The sequence below is a fragment of the Thamnophis sirtalis genome, unplaced genomic scaffold, assembly GCF_051295495.1.
Source record: "Thamnophis sirtalis isolate CommonGarterSnake01/CBP01778 unplaced genomic scaffold, rThaSir2_p1.2 scaffold_13, whole genome shotgun sequence".
NCBI lineage: Eukaryota > Metazoa > Chordata > Lepidosauria > Squamata > Natricidae > Thamnophis > Thamnophis sirtalis.
Genome location: NW_028261393.1, coordinates 1706475 through 1727080, shown reverse-complemented (window position 1 = coordinate 1727080; position 20606 = coordinate 1706475). Strand labels below are relative to the sequence as shown.

At 48.7% G+C, this 20606-nt stretch overlaps 1 protein-coding gene across 1 annotated transcript; it reads right to left on the bottom strand.

Annotated features, from left to right (window-relative positions):
• Positions 1–18558, bottom strand: PTGIR (prostaglandin I2 receptor). Its single transcript, XM_087727238.1, is given in 3 exon segments — positions 1–268; positions 271–358; positions 17713–18558. Coding segments are annotated over 3 exon segments (1086 nt in total). The 3' UTR covers positions 1–116.
• Between the last annotated feature and the right edge of the window lie 2048 nt (positions 18559–20606).

Sequence of the window (20606 nt, the reverse complement as noted above, 5' to 3'; positions counted from 1 at the left end):
GGATGGTGGAGGGGGGCCCTTCCCGCCCAGCTCCCCAGGCCCTTCCCCACTGGCCCCCTTCCCCCCCCTGCCACGGAGCCCCGCAGTCCATCATGTTTGAGCAGCAGGGGGGCATCTCAGCAGACCGACTGGGCTTGGCTCTCCTGAATCTGCAGCGTGGCCGTCCCTTTGGGTGGCCGAAACCAGCAGGGCCAGCTGAGCCGGTAGCAGAAGATTCGACGGAGGCTGCGGAAGACGGCGTGGCGGAAGATGATGAAGAGCCACGGTCCACGATGGGGTTGAGCGCGCTCAGGCGGAAGGCCACCATGTCGGAGGCCTCGTTGTGGTCCGGATTGATGCCACCGATGTAGGCTCGGATCTAGAGGGGAAGAGGAAGGAAAAGGTTAGGAAAGGAGGTCAGGGAGCACCAGGGACCCCACAGCCCTCCTCCTCCTCCTCTCCACAAGCCCCTCTCCCTTCCGGCACTGATGATGTTCCCTAGTTGGGTCATGAAACGTCTGCAAGAACCCTCCCTAACTCAGAGAGCATCATGGGCCCCACAGTCCTGGTTCTCCTCTTCCTCCTCCTCCTCCTCCTCCTCTCCACACACCCCACTACCTTCTACCACTGATCGTGTTCTCCACCTTAGGTCATTAAATGTCTGCAAGAAAACAAGCAAGCTCAGAGAGCACCAAGGATTCCTCCTCCTCCTCCTCCTCTTCTTCTTCCTCCTCCTCCTCCTCCTCCCTCTTCTCTCTTTCTCCTCCTTCTCCCTCTTCTTCTTCTTTCCCTCCTTTCTCCCTCTTCTTCTTCTTCTCCTCCTTCTCCCTCTTCTTCTCCTCCCCCTCTTCCTCTTCTTCCTCCTCCTCACCTCTCTTCCTCCTCCTCTTCTTCTTCTTCCTCCTCCTCCCCTCTTCTTCCTCCTCCCCTCCCCTCTTCTTCCTCCTCCTCCTCTTCCTTCCTCCTCCTCCTCCTCCTCCTCCTCCTCCTCCCCTCCTCCTCCCTCTTCTTCTTCTTCTCCTCCTCCTCCCTCTTCTTCTTCTTCTCCTCCTTCTCCCTCTTCTTCCTCCTCCTCCTCTTCCTCTTCTTCCTCCTCCTCCTCCCCTCTTCTTCCTCCTCCTCCTCCCCCTCTTCTTCCTCCTCTCTCTCCTCTTCCTCCTCCTCCTCCTCCTCCTCCTCCTCCTCCTCCTCCCTCCTCCTCCTTTCCCTTCTAGAACTGATGATGTTCCCTAGTTGGGCCATGAAACATCTGCAAGAACCCCTCCCCAACTCAGAGAGCATCATGGGCCCCACAGTCCTAGTCCTTCTCCTCCTCTCCACACACCCCACTACCTTCTGCTACTGATGATGTTCCCTAGTTGGGCCATGAAACGTCTGCAAGAAACCCCCCCAATTCAGAGAGCATCATGGACTTCCCAGTCCCCTCCTTCTCCTCCTCCTCCTCCTCCTCCTCCTCCTCCTCCTCCTCCTCCTCCTCCTCCTCTCCACACACCCCACTACCTTCTACCACTGATAGTGTTCTCTACTTAGGCCATCAAATGTCTGCAAGAAAACAAGCAAGCTCAGAGGATTCCTCCTCTTCTTCCTCCTCCTCCTCCTCCTCCTTTCCCTCCTAGCACTGATGATGTTCCCTAGTTGGGCCATGAAACGCCTGCAAGGAAACCACCCAGCTCAGAGGGAAGCCCCTCATTTCAACCCAGAGCTACAAATATTCAAATCCACAACTCTTAAAAAATTGCCCAGTTTGGAGATCCTGGCGGAGGTCTTCCCAGATCACTCGAAATCATTCCAAGCTTTGAGAAAGGACCCCCCCCCCCAACCTCCACAAGTCAAGGTTCTGGCTTCCGTGGAGGTTCATCTTGAGAGATACGCAGGGTGAATTCGGTCCTCGGTGCAACGAAACCCCTGGAATTTGGGGCTTCTGAAAAATCACCTTTGTTTTTTTCTGATTTTTCACTCTCTTTTTTTTAACATTTTGTCGTTGCAACAATCCCATTTCAGCTTCCTGGGTGGGACTCCCGAATTTAAGATTAATGTTTTTTTTTCCTGCAAAGTTTTGTTTATTTTTATTTTCCTATAAGTAACCACAAGTATACCATTATATCTTAACATACGCTGTTTTGTGTTATCCAATATTATATCAGTTCCTCTTACCATCAACCCACAACTACTCTTATTTGCTCTTCTGCTTTCCATACAACATATTATGCCCTATTTCACCGCCACCCTACTTTCTCCCTCTCTCCTCCTCCCTCCCTCCTTTCTTCCCTCTACCCTCCCTCTCTTCTCTCCTTCCCCTTCTTCTCTCCTCCTCCTCTGTCCTTTTTCTGCTCCTTCTCTCTCCTCCTCTTTTCCGCCTTCTCCTTTCCTCTCTCCAATCCCCTCTCTCCCTCCTCCCTCTGCCTTTCTCCCTCTTTCTCCACTCAGTTTACATGGGGTATTTAAGATTAATGCGAAGACACTAAGGATGGAGTCCATGTTATTTATAATACCCATGATAGATTTTCAGCCTCGCTTCTATTTTCGTCCCAATTGCTCTGTTCTTCCCCCAAATGAATAGCAGAATTTTTGGTGTTGTTTTTTTCCTTCTTCAAGAAAATGGAGAGCGATTTTGACCTCTTAACTCGGCTGATTGCAAAAGTCCTGAGAATGGAGGGTGGGAAGGGAGGGAGGGGCCCTTCTTGTCCCAAGAGGAAAATTAGGTCTGGAGGGAAGGGGAAAAAAATGCAGAAGTGCCGGGACACAGGTGGCCCAAAGAAGGGGCTCATCTTGAGCACAGATGTTTCCTCCAGCTGCACATCCCCTGGCAAGGAACATCTGGAGTTCTGACCCAGAAAACCACAGGTTGCAAGATCAGTTTGGGTGTCTCAGCCTCTGTGTGTATCCAGGGAAGAAAAATATTTGCAGCTCTGGTTGGAACTGTGGGAACCCAACTAGGTAACATCATCAGGGCTAAAAGGGTGTGGGGATTCTGGAGAGGAGAGGAGGAGGAAGAGGAGGAGGAGGAGGAAGAGGAGGAGGAGGAGGAGAATGATGAAGGGGAGGAAGAAGAGGAGGAGAAGGAGGACTGTGGGTCCTTGGTGCTCTCTGAGCTTGGCGACTTTCTTGAAGATGTTTCATTACCCAACTAGGTAACATCATCAGTGCTAGAAGAGAGGGGGGTTGTGGGGAAGAGGAGGGGAGGAGGAGGAGAATGATGAATGGGAGGAAGAGGAGGAGGAAGAAGAGGACTGCAGAGTCCTTGGTGCCCTCTGATCTTGGTGGTTTTCTTGCAGATGTTTCATGACCCAACTAGGGAACATCATCAGTTGTAGAAGGGAGAGGGGTTTGTGGAGAGGAAGAAGAGAAGGAGGAGGAAGGAGAGAGCTGTGGGGTCCTTGATGCTCTCTGAGCTATGTTTTATTCTTGCAGACGTCTCACGACCCAGGTAGGTAACATCATCAGGGCTAGAACGGAATGTGCACAAAATGGAAGAGAAAGGACATTGTATGACGGAGAAGGGAGGAAAAGGGAAGAGAGAGAAGGAGGAAGACTGTGAGGTCCTTGGTTGCTTTCTTGCACACATTTCATGACCAAACTAGGTAACGTCATCAGTATTAGAAGGGGGGGGGGCAGGAGAAGGATGACGACTGTGGGATTCTTGGTGCTCTCTGAGCTTGATGATTTCCTTGCAGAGAATTTGCTTAATCACTTAACAACTGCAGTAATCTAACAACTGTGGCCAAAAGGTCCTAAAATTGACTGCAACTTACTTAACAATTCCTTTGCTTAGCGATGGAAGTTTTGCTGCCCGCTGTGGTCATAAGTCGAGGACCGCCTACATAGGACATTGCAAATGGGAGGTGATGATGCTGTTCCCTTCCTGACCTCTATTCTCTTGACGACAAAACCCAGTAAAAATTTGATCCGTGCCCAGGATGCAAAAATTAAGCCAGGCTTTGTAACGGAGGTGGAAATTTACAAGTAGGATGGCTGTTTAAGCAGAGCTTGTATTTATAAATGTTGGTCTGTATTTTTAGCTTGGGTCTGTCTGTCAGAATAAAAAAACTCTTCCTTTAAAAAAAAAACGAATGGCTGCCCTTAAAAAAAAAAAAACTCAAGGAATAGTTATTTTTGGCAGAAGTTTAACTCCACAAGAAACTTCAGAAAAGTTTTACCCAGTTGGAGAAACCTTTGACCAGGTAAAAGGAGACCCAGAACCAGCCAAATAAAGGGAAGAATTAAAGGATTTACACAAATTCCTGGCGGAGCGAATGGAAAGTTTTGGGATCCTGACATCGCTTCCCAACTGACCTAAATTCATTAGGAGATTTTTGTGTTTAATAATAATAATAATAATAATTGCACAAACCAGCAGTGGTAATTCCAGTGGTAATTGGCACACTGGGTGCTATTCCAAAAGCACTGGAATTACATTTAAAACAGTTAAAAATTGACAAAATCACCATCAGTCAAATGCAAAAAGCTGCACTGCTTGGATCTGCACGTATATTACGAAAATACGTTACGACGTCCTAGGCCCCTGGGTGGGGCCCGACTAGTAACCAATGCCAAATCCGGCGAAACAACTGGCCGCTGTGATACAATTGTATAATAATAATAATAATGATGATGATGATGAATGGTATCTATCTATATACCACTTTATATCTATATACAGGTAGTCTTCGGCGTACGACCACAACGAACCCCAAAATTTCTGTTGCTAAAGGAGACAGTTCTTAAAGTGAGTCGTGCCCCGTTTTATGACCTTGCTTCCCACGGTTGTTAAGCGTATCCCTGCTGTTGTTAAGTTAGTAACTTGGTTGTTAAAGAGAATCTGGCTTTCTATATATACAATATATTATATCTTCTACAGTACGTATACGATATTCTACATCTATACTCTCCATCCTTCTTGGAGGACGGGATCTTGGAGTCCTAGTGGACAACCGTTTAAATAGGAGCCAGCCGTGGGCAGCAGCTGCCAAAAAAGCCAACACAGTTCTAGGCTGCATCCACAGAGGGAGAGAATCAAGATCACGTGAAGGGTTGATTCCTTCCAAGGTGGGTGAAATGAGGACCCAGACTGTGGGGGAAATAATGCTGACTCTGTAAACCGCATAGAGAGGGCTGAAAGCCCTATGAAGCGGTATATAAGTCTAACTGCTATTGCTATTGCTATTAATACCATTTTATAAGGCCACACTTGGAATCCTGCGTCCAGTTTTGATCGCCACGATGTAGAAAAGATGTGGGCACTCTAGAAAGAGTGCAGAGAAGAGCAAGGAAGAGGATTAGGGGACTGGAGGCTAAACCATATGAAGAAGGGTTGCAGGAACTGGGTGTGTCTAGTTTGACAAAAAGAAGGACATGGGGAGAAAAATCCTTGCTGGATGAAACGCAATTTCTTCAGAATGCTGGTTTATAAAGCACTTTTAAAAGCATTTGTAGGGCCTCTTAACAAAGAAATAAAACGTATGTTTGGTGGTGTTGCAAATACTGCAGCTGTGTTTTTATAAAGTGCCTTTTTGTAAGGGGGTGTTTTCTTTAAAAAAAACAAACGGGTTTATTTTTTTTAATTTAAAAAAAACAAAAACCTATCCGAATTCTCCCTTCCATTAAACATCCATCTGATTCTGGATGGAAAAAACGGTCCATTAGTCAGCTGTGTTAAGATTCCCCTGGTTCCAAATGGAAAACTGGAGTGGCTTTGCCACTTTGTAAAAATGCAACCACTTTGGAAATAGGGTCTCCTCACAAGTAACTTGGAAGCTGCCAAAAACAGCCAAGGCTGTATTAACAGAGGGAGAGAATCAAGATCGCGTGGCGTGTTAATACCCCTTTATAAGGCCTTGGTAAAAGCCACGCTTGGAATATTTGCATTCAGTTTTGGTCGCCACGATGTAGAAAAGATGTGGAGACTCTGGAAAGAGGGCAGAGAAGAGCAAGAAAGAGGATTAGGAAGCTAAAACATAACAGTTGCTGGAATTGGGTGTGTCTCGTTTAACGAAAAGAAGGACCCGTGGGGACATGATAGCATCTTCCAATATTTGAGGGGCTGCCCCAAAGAAGAGGGAGTCAAGCTATTCTCCAAAGGACCTGAAGGCAGGACAAGAAGCAATGGGTGGAAACTAATCAAGGAGAGAAGCAACTTGGAACTAAGGAAAAACTTCCTAAAAGTGAAAAAAAAAAACAGTCAGTGGAACTCCTTGCCTCCTGAAGTTGTGGATGCTCCAACTCTGGAAGTTTTCCAGAAGAAACTGGGCAGCCATTTGACCAGGATGATAGGTTTCCTGCTTGAGCAGGGGGTTGGACTAGAACAGTGTTTCTCAACCTTGGGGATTTTAAGTCCTGTGGACTTCAACTCCCAGAATTCCCCAGCCAGCATAGCTGGCTGGGGAATTCTGGGAGTTGAGGTCCACAGGACTTAAAATCCCCAAGGTTGAGAAACACTGGACTAGAAGACCTCCAAGGTCCCTTCCAACTCTTGTTATTCTCTCTTTGTTTTAGAAAAAAATCTTTGCTCCACTTGGAGAAGCGGCTAAGCCTTTCCAGAGAAAAGGCCTCTCGGGATGCTGGTTGAAAAAATGACTAAACTTTGCTTTGCCCTCATTCGAGCCTCATTCGTTGGGCTGGCCGACGTAGGATGGGAACCGTAGTGCATCGGATCTTGGCTTGCAAAATTCTTTGCCCCCGTTTTGTGAGTCTTTTCCCCCAAGGAATAGAAAGGAATATTCTGGGAAGAGACAGCTGACAAGATGAGCTGAATCAGAAGTTGCAAGAAGACGAGGGTGGAGGACCCAGGATAGAAATGACCAGGAAATGGGATTTCTTGGTAAGTTTCTCAGTGTAGGATGAGTGTTTCTCAACTTTGGCCACTTTAAGATGGGTGGACTTCAACTCCCAGAATTCCCCAGACTGATTGGTAATTTTAGATTTAGATTTTTAGATTTTAATGAGCATTTATAATTAATTAATTTATAGTTAATTAACGTGAAAAGAAGTGGACTTCAGGTCCCAGAAGTCCCCAACCAGCATGGCTAGGGAATTTTGGGAGCTGAAGTCCACCTTTCTTAAAGCACCGAACTGGGGATTCTGGGAGTTGAAGTCCACCCCTCTTAAAGCACCGAACTGGGGGATTCTGGGACTTGAAGTCCACCCCTCCTAAAGCACCGAACTGGGGAATTCTGGGAGTTGAAGTCCACCCCTCCTAAAGCACCGAACTGGGGGATTCTGGGAGTTGAAGTCCATTCCTCTTAAGGCACCGAACTGGGGGATTCTGGGAGTTGAAGTCCACCCCTCCTAAAGCACCAAACTGGGGGATTCTGGGAGTTGAAGTCCACCCCTCTTAAAGCACCAAACTGGGGGATTCCGGGAGTTGAAGTCCACCCCTCTTAAAGCACCGAACTGGGGGATTCTGGGAGTTGAAGTCCACCCCTCCTAAAGCATCAAACTGGGGGATTCCGGGAGTTGAAGTCCGCCCTTCTTAAAGTCACTGAGGTTGAGAAACGTTTCTCCAAAGAAAGGGGGATGCTAGTTGTTATAGACCCCGGGACAGGCTGGCTGGGAATTTTGGGAGCTGGAGTCTCAGCACTTCTGGAAGGCGCCAGATTCAAGAGTCTCAAAACCTTTGGCCGCTGACCAAGCGGGCTCCGCATGCCAGGCTTGTCGTAAGTCAACGGCTGCATTTTGTCTTGGAGGACAAGCTTGGCCAGCAGCCAATGCGGGACCCAATTAAACTCGATCCCACCGCTCTGGGCTGAAAACGGCACTCAACGAAACGCAAGCCTCCCCCCTTCCTCCCCCCCTTCCTGGGTATCCAATATTGCCCTGCTTTTACAATAAAAAGGACATTTGGCCAACAACTCTGCAGTGCCTGGCAGTTTTCAGATGGGAGATGGGTGCTGAGATGAGAGGAGGGGGGAAATTGCCTTCTCCTAGTGCTGGCGTGATTCCCTGGCCCATATTCCACAGCTGGGAGCCAGAGACCGGCAGCAGTTGAAGTATTTTCCCACCTTCCCTGAGACCACAAGGAGATGCTCTCCGGAGACTGGCGGTCTGGAGTTTTTCCGGTCCTACAGAGCGATAATTACCGCCTTAATGGCTTCCTGGCTTCGTGCATGCTTTTTCCAATATCTGCAGCATTTGGGGTAACTTTTTTTCCCAGGGATCATGGCAGTTGAAGCCCCCTCCCTTTCTAAGTGCATGGTAATAGCAATAGCAGTTAGACTTATATACCGCTTCATAGGGCTTTCAGCCCTCTCTAAGTGGTTTACAGAGTCAGCATATCGCCCCCAACAACAATCTGGGTCCTCATTTTACCCACCTCGGAAGGATGGAAGGCTGAGTCAACCCTGAGCCGGTGAGATTTGAACCGCTGAACTGCTGATCTAGCAGTAGCCTGCAGTGCTGCATTTAACCACTGCGCCACCTCTCGGCATGGTCAACCCCTCCCCAACAGTCCCGAATCTACGACCTCCGTTGGGCCCCAAATTTGCCTTGCTGAGCGAGGACGCCGTTCAGGGAGTCATGCCTGATTTTATGACCCTTTTTTTTTTTGGCCAAGGTTGAGCGAATCACTTCCGTTGTTAAGCGAACCATATGGTCGTTAGGTGAATCCTGCTCCCCCCCCCCACTGACTTTGCTGTGTCGGAAAGAAGCCAGTGGGGGAAATCGCGAGATTCCCCGGACGCTCCAACCTTCGTAAATACGTCCTGATTGCCAAGTGCCCCCAATTCTGGGAGGATCCTGAAAGCAGTCGTAAGTGTGAGGACTGGTTGTAAGTCACTTTTCCCAGGGGTGCCGTAACTTTGAACAGACGTTAAATTGAATGGCTGTAAGTCGAGAACTATCTGTAATTCTCTTCCTAATATTTATTTACCCCGTATTCTAAAACAGGCTGGCCTCCTTTTTGTGAGCTGGAAACTTGGCGTTAAAATAAAACCAGCCCAGCCTCGATTCTCCCTTTGATCATATGTTGCTCTTTCCCTCCGCGAGAAATGCCCCCCCCCCCAAAAAAAATCAGGTTGCATGCCGCAAAACCATGCAACGGAAAAACGGGGGTGGCAAACTTGCTCGGTGCCCTAGAAACTCTGCCACCTCCTACCCCTAGATGAGGTTGATAAGGCTGTTCGTGATTGAAGGAGGGCAGAGAACATCGGTGCTTTGCACGCACACAAGACCTCAGCTGGTACATGTTAGTTGGCATCTAGTTACGGGCTGGAACAAAACTTGAAATTCAGTTTGGTTCGTGCAAGATTCTTCTCTCCATCTCCTGGTTTGGAGAGTTAGATTGGCGGGACTTCCAGCCCATAATATGGGGCAAACTTTTGGAGGGTTTTGCCAAAGAACTCCAGCAAAGGAAACCCTGCCCCCCCCAGCCTCAAAATCAGGCAGGTTTGACCCCTTGGCAAGTCGTCTCTTGCCCATTTATCCCTCGTTCTTATTACACGTCTCTGAATTATTGACACAGCCTGACCCAAACAGCCTTTTGTGCTAACGTATCACACGCTGTTGGTTTTCCGTCATGCCAGTCATGTACAACAGCCTTCTACCATCCTGTTTTAGCCGGATCCTAAGGAGCGGCGGGTTGGAATTGCCTGGCATTGGATGGCAAGAGGGCAAAGGCAGCCCTTTGAATACGATAGACTGGAACCACGGGGCCATTTCTAACCAAAACGAAATTCAGCGTAGAGGAAGTTTTACATTTTAGGCAAGAAAACCCCAACGCACAGGTGCAGACTGGGTGTTACATGGCTCAACAAGTAGTAATTGCGAGAGGGATCCTGGATTCCTAGTAGATGATCACTTAAAAGGGGAGCCAGTAGTCTGAGGCAGCAGCCAAAAACGCCAATTTGATTTATTGCATTTCGATTTGATTGATGCAATGCAATCCTAGGCTGCCTAAAAACAGAGGGAGGGAATCAAGATCGCGTGGCGTGTTAGCACCACTTTATAATGCCGTGGTAAGGCCAGCCTTGATGTACGGCGTCCAGCTTTGGTTGCCACGAGGTTAAAAAAAAGATGTTGAGACTCTGGAAAGAGTGCAGAGAAGAGCAACAAAGAGGATTAGTTTAAAACATACGAAGAACAGTTGCGGGAATTGGGTATGTCTTAATGAAATGAAGGGGTGATTGCAGAGGTGCGTTCCTACCAGTTTGTACCAGTTCGGTAGAACCGCTTCGTCAAATCTACCGAACCGGTTTAGAAGAGGTTCCACCAGTGGACCCGGAAAGCAGGCCACACCTACAGAAGAGGTTCCAAAATTTTTTGAAACCCACCACTGATACACACACACAGAGAGAGAGAGAGACAGAGAGAGAGAGAGAGAGAGAGAGAGAAAGAGAAAGAGAGGAAGGAAGAAAGAAAGAAAAGAAAAAAAGAAAAAAGAAAGAAAAAGTGAGAGAGAGAGATGAAAGAAAAAAAGGAAAAAGGGACAGAGAGACAAAAGGAAGGAAAGAGAGAGAGAGAGAGAGAGAGAAAACACATGGCCGGCAAGCCACTCCCACAAAGGAGGCCACACCCGCAGAGTAGGTTCGAGAAACCCACCACTGGGCTATTGGTAGTAGTCTTCCAATATTTGAGGGGCTGCCCCAAAGAAGAGGTGAGCCCACTTATTCTCCAAAGCACCTAAAGGCAGGACAAGAAGCAACGGATGGAAACCAATCAAGGAGAGAAGCAATTAAGGAGAAATTTCCTGATCGCGAGAACAATTCATCCGTGGAACAGCTTGCCACCAGAAGCTGTGTGTGCTCCAATACTGGAAGTTTTTTTTTTAAAAAAAAGATTGGACTACTATTTGTCTGTAATGGTCTCCTTCTTGAGCTGGGGGTTGGACTAGAAGATCTCCAAGGTCCCTCTGCTATTCTGTTATTTGAGGAATATAAAACCACCTTGACAACGTCAAGACTTGTGGACTTCAAACTCCCAGAATTCCCCAGCCAGTAGAAACCGAAGATACAGGATGAAGTCAAAACTCGGCTTAATTTCACGCCCATAAAGCTTCCCTAGATGTCAGCTGCTCTACCCCGCAGTGTACACGATTTCCTATTTTGAACTGCCCATAATTTACAACTTGGAGGATTCTTCTTAAAAAAAAAAAAAAAAAGATGGCTGCCATCTTGACTTTTCTGCCCTCCCTCGCATCTTTCCCAACCAGGAGGCCATTAGCCAACATTGAGAAGACGAGGCTCTGCTTTTCCGAAGCCTCCTCTTCGCTTCGTCAGATTTGCAAATTGCAAATTAAAACGAGGCTTTTGGTTTTATTAACGTGCCTCCTTGCATTTCCAGAGAAATCGAAGGGAAGATAAAAGCGAAAAGACAAGATTAAACTTAAAAGCTGCCACCCCTGCCTTGTTTACATACTGAGGTGAACATGGACAAGCTCCGAATGGCCCAAGATTTGGGTGCATTTTTCCATTATGTAAAGCATTTCTACCTAATTTGGGCTCAGCTTTAATAACGGGACCTTCCAGAGAACACGAAACTGACTTAAATATCGACACCTTTCTGAAGTGGCACCTCCTTCCTTCCTTCCTGTGCATTTGAAAAGAATGAGGTTGACAATGAATTTAAGAGAAACAAAGCTTCAACTGCCAAACCTTTGGCTTTCGTTGTTTATCCCTCTCTAGTCAATTTTAAAAGCCATCCAGCTTCTGAAAATAATCCTGTTTAATCCAAGAGCCCTCCTGGTCAATTTCTCAAGCTGTTCTGGTCAATTTCTTGAGCTTTCTGGTCAATTTCTCAAGCTGTTCTGGTCAATTTCTTGAACTCTTCTAGTCAATTTCTTGAGCTTTCTGGTCAATTTCTCGAGCTCTTCTAATCAATTTCTCAAGCTGTTCTGGTCAATTTCTTGAGCTTTCTGGTCAATTTCTCAAGCTCTTCTAGTCAATTTCTTGAACTCTTCTAGTCAATTTCTTGAGCTGTTCTGGTCAATTTCTCAAGCTCTTCTAGTCAATTTCTCAAGCTCTTCTAGTCAATTTCTCGAGCTCTTCTAGTCAATTTCTCAAGCTGTTCTGGTCAATTTCTTGAGCTCTTCTAGTCAATTTCTTGAACTCTTCTAGTCAATTTCTCAAGCTGTTCTGGTCAATTTCTTGAGCTTTCTGGTCAATTTCTCAAGCTGTTCTGGTCAATTTCTTGAACTCTTCTAGTCAATTTCTCGAGCTGTTCTGGTCAATTTCTCGAGCTCTTCTAGTCAATTTCTCAAGCTGTTCTGGTCAATTTCTCAAGCTCTTCTAGTCAATTTCTTGAACTCTTCTAGTCAATTTCTCGAGCTCTTCTAGTCAATTTCTCAACTCTTCTAGTCAATTTCTCAAGCTCTTCTAGTCAATTTCTCAAGCTGTTCTGGTCAATTTCTTGAGCTTTCTGGTCAATTTCTCAAGCTGTTCTGGTCAATTTCTCGAGCTGTTCTGGTCAATTTCTCGAGCTCTTCTAGTCAATTTCTCAAGCTGTTCTGGTCAATTTCTTGAGCTCTTCTAGTCAATTTCTCAAGCTGTTCTGGTCAATTTCTTGAACTTTCTGGTCAATTTCTCAAGCTCTTCTAGTCAATTTCTCGAGCTGTTCTGGTCAATTTCACAGCACCCAGAAGAAAATTCCTTTTGTTCTTCAACAGCAGCAGCTGGGCATATCACAGAAAACCCCAAAACCCTCAAGGAAGAAAGGAGGCATTTCAAAACTAGGAATCCTGTATTCCTTGGTAAATTATGCCAAGGGTAACCTTGGGAATGTTTGTTTTTTTTTAAAGTCACACTCTCCAATCAAAATCCTGCTTCTTTCTAATGTGCACATTGCACGTAACCATCCCAATCCGAATAGCAGTTGGAAGGGACCTTGGAGGTCTTCTAGTCCAACCCCCTGCTCAAGCAGGAAACCCTAACGGTTGTCCAATCTATTCTTTGGGGAAAAAAACATGAAAGCATCTTCCATTACACATTATAGAAAGTGTGTCCGTCAGATACAAAATTTCTGTGCGTCCCTTAGCAATAGCAATAGCAGTTAGACTTATATACTGCTTCATGGGGCTTTCAGCCCTCTCTAAGCGGTTTACAGAGTCAGCATATCGCCCCCAACAACAATCCGGGTCCTCATTTCACCCACCTCGGAAGGATGGAAGGCTGAGTCAACCCTGAGCCGGTGAGATTAGAACCGCTGAACTGTTGAACTAGCAGTCAGCTGAAGTGGCCTGCAGTACTGCACCCTAACCACTGTGCCACCTCGGCTCCTCCTTCCCTAGTCATCACTTGCAATTCATACCAAATCACATATTTTTAAATCAAATATATTTATATATATATATTACTATTATTGTACCTCAACCTTCAATTGACTATAACTGCTTTTACATCCTTTTATATGAAATATTCTAAATCTAAACTATAAAATGGCATTCCATTAGGTCTTCCTAAAAACATCCAATAACGTTACATCTTTATAACATGTCCAATCTTATTCTTGAAAACCTCCAGTCTTGGAGCATTCTGAAGACAAGTTGTTTCACTGATTAATGCTCAGTTTTAGGAAATTTATCCTTAGTTCCATGTTGCTTCTCTCCTTGATTAGTTTCCACCCATTGCTTCTTGTCCTGCCCTCAGGTGCCTTGGAGAATAGCTTGACTCCCTCTTCTTTGTGGCAACCCCTGAGATATTGGAAGACTGCAATCATATCTCCCCTAGTCCTTCTTTTCATTAAATTACAATACAATACAATATAATAGCAGAGTTGGAAGGGACCTTGGAGGTCTTCTAGTCCAACCCCCTGCCTAGGCAGGAAACCCTATACCGTTTCAGACAAATGGCTATCCAACATCTTCGTAAAGACTTCCAATGTTGGGGCATTCACAACTTCTGGAGGCAACTTCCACTGATTAATTGTTCCAACTGTCAGGAAATTATTCCTCAGTTCTAAGTTGCTTCTCTCCTTGATTAGTTTCCATCCATTGCTTCTTGTTCTACCCTCAGGAGCTTTGGAGAATAGCTTGACTCCCTCTTCTTTGGGGCAACCCCTGAGATACTGGAAGACTGCTATCCTGTTTCCCCTGGTCCTTCATTAATCTAGAGACATACCCAATTCCTGCAGCCGTTCTTCATATGTTTTAGCTTCCAGATCCCTAAAATATATGACAAATAGTTGCAGGAACTGGGTATGCCTAATCTAAGGAAGAGAAGGACCAGGGGTGGCACGATAGCATCTTCCCATATTTAAGGGGCTGTCACAAAGACGACTTTGGGAGTGGGTGGGAATCAACCTATCTTGGCCTTTGGACCTCTTCTGCAAACATTCCCGTTAAGCCCCGTGGTTAGGATTCCGGGCACGCAATTGTTCCCCTTTGTGTCTCTGTTTGACAACTGTGCCACGTTGCGCAAAAATGCCCGTTTTTGGGTAAGACTTTGGCCCTTCCCTCTTGTCGTGCTTCCTGACTGACCTTGAGATGAAAGAGTTTTGTGTTCCTTCCACTTCCCCCTTTAATTTGCGGCTTTCTCACACATGTTTTTCTGTTCTGTTTTCTCCATCCTGTTGATTTTGATGGCAAGCCATCCTGAACGTTAATTTTAATTATGGAAGAGAGGACAGGAAAGTGGCTTTTAACAAGAAAGAATCACCAACAACGTGATGAGCATTTCATAACGCAGCATCTGGGGTTTTCTGTCTTAAAACTGGGGAAGAGAGTTTTGACCAAGGCAGTGTAGAACGAGGATGGTTTTCTGCGTCCATCCCCAGCAAAATGGTACAGTTAGTCCTCGAACTTACAACCCTTCATTTAGCGACGGTTCCAAGTGACAACAGCACTCCTCCCGTTGACCAACCGTCCTGGCATCCCCACGGTCAAGTGACCAAAAATTTGGGTGTTTGGCAACCGGCATAATTGGATGACTTCCTGGCTGGGGAATTCTGGGAATTGGAGACCACCTGTCTTAAAATTGGCAATATTGAGGAACGCAGCTCTAAATGAATAAATAACTCCATTGCGAAGGCTATAAACCTGAAAATGGGCAAGTGTGGAATTGAAAATGTGGGGTGGGGGGAGGAAGGAAGGAAGGAGGAGGAAGGAAGGAGATGGAGGAGGAGGAGGAGGTGGAGAAGAGGAATAATGATGAGTAGAACAGTGTTTCTCAACCTTGGCAACTTGAAGATGTCCGGACTTCAACTCCCAGAATTCCCCAGCCAGCATTCGCTGGCTGGGGAATTCTGGGAGTTGAAGTCCGGACATCTTCAAGTTGCCAAGGTTGAGAAACACTGGAGTAGAAGATACACATCATAAACTGATTGCTAATTATTCTATTGGGGAGAAGGAAGAAGAGGAAGGAAGGAAGGAAGGGATGGAGGGAGGGAGAAAGAACAAGGAAAGAAGGAAGGAAGAAAAAGAAGGAGAAAGAAGGAAAGAAAGGAAGGAAAGAGAGAAAGAAAGAAAGAAAGAAAGAAAGAAAGAAAGAAAGAAAGAAAGAAAGATGTCAAAAAGGTCATACCTTTACTTTTTTTCTGGCTTATTTCTGAACAATTTTTCTCCCTTTCTCCAGAAATGTCCCCTCTTTTAATCAAGACAAGCGACCGGACGTTATCCAAAACTGGGGAGGGGGAACCTCAATGATTGTTGCAAAAAATCTGCCCAGTACCTCTGCATTTACCTAACCCCAGCTGATGAACCTTGCGGGGGGGGAAAATATAAGAACATCCGCCTTGCTATCTCCCTGCTACTGATGGGAGAAATTGCTGGCAACTCACCCACATACTTAGACAAGGGGCACCAGGACCCCAGATGTTTGTGGGGGGGGGAGGACAAAGAGAAAGCAGGGAAATTCAGCTTATCAAGAATCTCTTTTTTATTGTAGACAAGGATGTGTGTAAGCAGGAGTGGTTGAAGAAGAGATGGTTGCCCCTAGGCAAGGGTTCTACGTCCAAGAGAGAAGAACGTTTCCCAAGCTATATTCCAGAATATATATTTACATCTCTAGAAAGTGTCGCTTAGGATAGTGAGATGGGTAGCATATACCGTATTTTTCCGGATTATAAACCGCACCGGGATATAAGACGCACCAAGATTTCGAAGAAGGAAGTAAGAAAAAAAAAAGTTTTTGTCCTCCTTGGCCCCCAGGAACACTCTGCAGGCTTCAGTGGGGCTGGGGAAAGGCAAAAATGCCCCCGTTTTTGCAAAAAATGGGTGGAAAATGGGCCGTTTTTTGCAAAAACTGCAGAAGCCTGCAGAGTGCTTCTGGGGGCCTGGGGGAAGGCAAAAATGCCCCTGTTTTTATGAAAAATGGGCCATTTTTTGTGGGGCTTCAGGAAGCCAAAAATGTATTTGGTGTATAAGACGCACCAACATTTCCATGCCTGTTTAGGGGGAAAAGATGCGTCTTATACTCCGAAAAATGTGGTACATTTAATAAGTAAATATACGCTTCTATCCCAGGGCAGTAACTATATTGAAATCTACGGCAAAGTGCAATATTAATGCAATATCGAGTTTTCAATTTTAATTAGATGTGAAGGACGTGTGTCTGCGTTTTTATTTTTACAGTTGTATATTGAAGATGGCGTTTAATTTCATTGTATGAAGTACAGTGACAATAAACTAAAGTAAACTAAATATATGCATAGATACAATTAATCCTTGACTTACAAAGACAATGGAGCCTGTTGTTAAGCGAGACACTTGTTAAGTGAGTTTTGTCCCCCCCCCTTTTTTAAATTCACTCATCAATTCATTTTTTAATTCACGTTGCCCCGTTTTTAATTTCACTGAGCGCTGAAAGTTGGATAATCCTACACCTTTTCCCCCATCCTAGGGTTAAAATCCGTGCGTCAAAACGCTTCATTTTTGGATTTCGGTCTTAACAAACTGGCTCCGCGTTAAGACTTTCCCTGCAAAAGATCGTCAAGTGACGCTTTTGGACAGGTGGAAATATTTCCCATTTCTCGCCACCCTGAAAGAGGGGACAACACATGCTTGTTATTCCTTTCTCGAAAGGGCTTCTTCTCCGCCAGAGAGACAGAGGCTGGCAGAAGGGATTGAAGAAGGAAGAATGCAGATTGTCCTGTTCTCCCCCCACCCCACCCTGATTCTGGGGGATTATATACTTCAAAAAAAAGGGGGGGGAGAGAGAGATAGCATCAAAGGAAAACAAGGCAAGAGGTAAGGACAGCTTTCTGTGGTTGGATTCTGATGATAATTGTGGCTCTTGCGAAGGAAGTCACAGAGATGTGGCAGGGGCTATTAAAAAAAGGGTCTTGGGAAGGAGAAGGATCTGCTCCCGGCTGGTAAAACCATTTTTTTCTGGAATCTCTCCTCCACAATGCTGGCTCTGGGCTGCATCGAACAAGATACGATGAGCAGGCATTGGGCTGATGGAAGATTTCAAAGGAAGGATGGTGCCCACCACGCCTTAGACCAGGAAAGTGTTCCTCAACACTGGCCACGGGAAGATGGGTGGGCTTCCAACTCCCAGAATTCCCCATGGACAAGTCCCTGCGGTTTCCCTGGCAAGGTTTGTCCGAAGCGTGTTACCATTACCGCCTTCCTACGGCTGAGAGAAAGTGCCTGGCTCAGAGTCACCCGGCGTGGCTTAAGCAGAACTAGAACTCCCAGTCTCCCGCTTTCTAGTCTGACACTTTCACCAGGGCACCAAACTCTCTCTCTTTCCCCAGGAATTCCCCATCTCTTCCAACACAGGCTGTGGAGCGGAGGCAGCCCCCCACCACCCTTTACGTGAGCCCTTCCACTGGGCTGCCGACTGCGCCCGTCGGGGGTGCCACACCTACCGTGAGGGGCAACGTGCAGATGACGAAGATGACCGTCATGAGAGCGAGGAAGATCAGATAGTCCACCTCCTCCTCCCCTCGACTGAACCAGCTCTTCTTCCGGCGCTGGCTGGTGCCCAGGGACCCCCTCCGGCGACGCCTCTGTTTTTGGTACATCTGGCAGAGGCTGACGATGACCAGGCCGTTGCAGAGGAAGATGGCCACGATGAGGAGGGCCATGACGGTGGCGTAGGACAGGGAGAAAGCCACGTCCCTGTATCCCACGACCATATCTTTGTCCATCTCGACGAAGCACCAGGTGCCCGGGCAGTACTGCTTAAACTTGCCCACTTTCAGGAAGGGCAGGGCGCAGAAGAGGCCGCTGAAGACGTAAGTGAGGGGCAGACAGAGCTTGACCCACCGCCGGACGGGGTGCTGGGAGTAGACGTAGGGGTAGCTGATGGCCAGGCACCGCTCCACCGCCATGGCGCAGAGGAGGAACATGGCGGCCAGGCTGAAGTACATCATGGAGAAGGCGAAGAGGTTGCACAGCCAGTCCCGGCCCCCGGCCATGCCCACCAGCGTGGAGTTGCAGGAGTAGGCTATGAAGACCAGCGGGGAGACCACGCAGGTGCCCGCTAGGTCCGTAACCACCAAGCCGGTCACCAGGATGCAGAAAGACGAGGTCTTGGCTCTCTGCTCTTTCTGGTGGACGCCCAGAATGGCCAAGGCTGCCAAGTTGCCCACCACCCCAGCCGCAAACATGAAGGAGCTGAGGGTGGGGTTGCTGTCCGTCTGCAGGGTGGTGAGGTTGCTGCACTGGCGGGGCAGGCTGCCAGAGAAGCCGGGGCTCCGAGTCGGGCACATTGGCACGATGGGGGGGGGAGGGGAGGGGAGACCACCCTGCCAGGAACCTGGAGGGGGAGGGAGCCCCCCCAAGCCGCTTCCGTTGTCCAGAGGAGAGCTTGGAAAAAGGTCAAGAAAGCAGCAGCCGGAGAGTCAGAAGCAGCAAGAAAACGGACTCTTAGTGGGAGAGCTCCTCACTGAGGACTAGCAGCTTGACAACATTCCCCCCCCCCCCGGGAAGGAGAAGAGCAGAATATCTGCGCCTACTTGGAAGGCAGAAAGCAGAAGTCCGCTCCTGGGGCGTTCCGACTTTCCTCCGGCGGTTGGGGTCCGGGTGGGGTGGGGGGCTCCGTCCCAAAGGGTGGCTGGGCCGGGGGTCGCCTCTTCCGCCTCTTCTGGGCTGGCCGGGAGGGTCGGAGAGACGCACGAGCATCCGAGCCGTCCGGCGCTGCCTGCAGAAGCGGCGGGGCTGAGCTGCGGCAACGGGCGGGCGGGGACTGGGGGGAGTCTGGCCGCCCCCACCCCGGGGGGGGGGGTGGGAAGCCAATAGGCAGGCGGGCTTCTGTCTACCCTCCACCGCCCCGCCCCGCCACGCCCCGGCTCTCTCGGGCTCAGGATCCCGCTGACCCTCGGGGACCCGCCTGGGGGCTCTTGCGCAACGCGCACCCACCCACCCACCCAGGTCGGGGGGCTGCTCTCCCACCTCCTCCGATCCAGAAGCCGCGGAAGGGCTGGCTTGGACGGGCACCCTTCCCAGCGTCTGGAGGGTGGCGACGGCTAGGCAGCGGAGGGGTGGGCTGCTAGCTGGCCGGAGAGGACCCCCATCCCCTTCCCCACGTCCAAAGTCGGGCTAGGGGAGATCTCTAAGAAGAGGGATCAGGGATCCCCAAACAAGGTGGAGGCGTTGGAAGGCCACCCCCACGCCAGGGCACCGTTCCCACGGTTTCTGACACCCCCCGACGACCCCCTACCCCATTTACAGCCTGCTCCTTGTTTCCCCCCCCCCAGGGGAAAGCTGGAGGCAGCCTCTACGGAGCTGCCCCCTCCCTCCAAGGATGAGGACGCCCCCAGTTGGAAAAAACCCAAATCGCCCTTGCCTCCCACCCCCCACCCCAGAGAAGCGGGCTGGGTTGGGGTCGCCGCGCAGGGCTGGCCGGGGACCGCGGAAAAACGGCTCGGCCGGGGGATGGAGGAAGGCTGGAAGGCCGTCAGGTGAGGCTGGGGGCAGGGGTCTCTCCCGCTGCTGGAAGGAGGGGAGAAAGCCCCCCAACCCAGCAGAGAAATGAAACTATAGATCAGAGGGGTCCAAACTTGGGGAACTTTAAGACTTGTGGAGTTCAACTCCCAGAATCCCCCCCCCCCCAGCAAAGCTGACTTGGGAATTCTGGGAGTTGAAGATGGTTGGGGGGGGGGTTGGGAGCATGGAAGGAAGAAAAGGAAGGAGCCGCACCGGTTGAACCTCTGCCTGTCCCCAGGAATCCGAAGCGCAGCGCCTGGATGGCCCGGGGGGGTCTTGCGCAACTCAACCGGGAGCCTTGCAAAAGGCCAGGGAGAAACTCTCTTCTAGCGACCCCTGCTGGCTGACGTCGGGAATGAAGGATCGGAGGCGAAAGCAGAGGAGAGCCGTCCCGGGCGGATCAGCTGCCTTCTCCAACCTGTCGCCCGCTGCATGCCTTGACTTAGGACCCCCCCACACTCCCAAATTCCCCCCTCCCCGGGAAGGCTGGCGCCAGGACTCCCATCCCAAACTCCCAACTTCAGAAAGGGCTTAATGAGCGCTTTGCAATCCTGGCCTGGGATTCAGAACTCTACCGGTTGGACAGCTTGGATTGGAAGCACCGCTCAGAAAGTTGAAGGAAAGAGGGCAAAATGCTCCATATCGAGGCCTGGGATCTGGGATCTGGGATCCAGTACGGGCAGGGTTGGGAGCTGGAGGCCCTGGGCATCCTGGCTAAACCGTGGTTAGTTCAAGGGATTCTTCTGATTCTTCTCCATTCGTGGTTCCTTTATCCCTTCTTGACCGTTTCCCTTTCAGAGACCCCAGGAGCTCTGCCCCCCCTACCCCACTG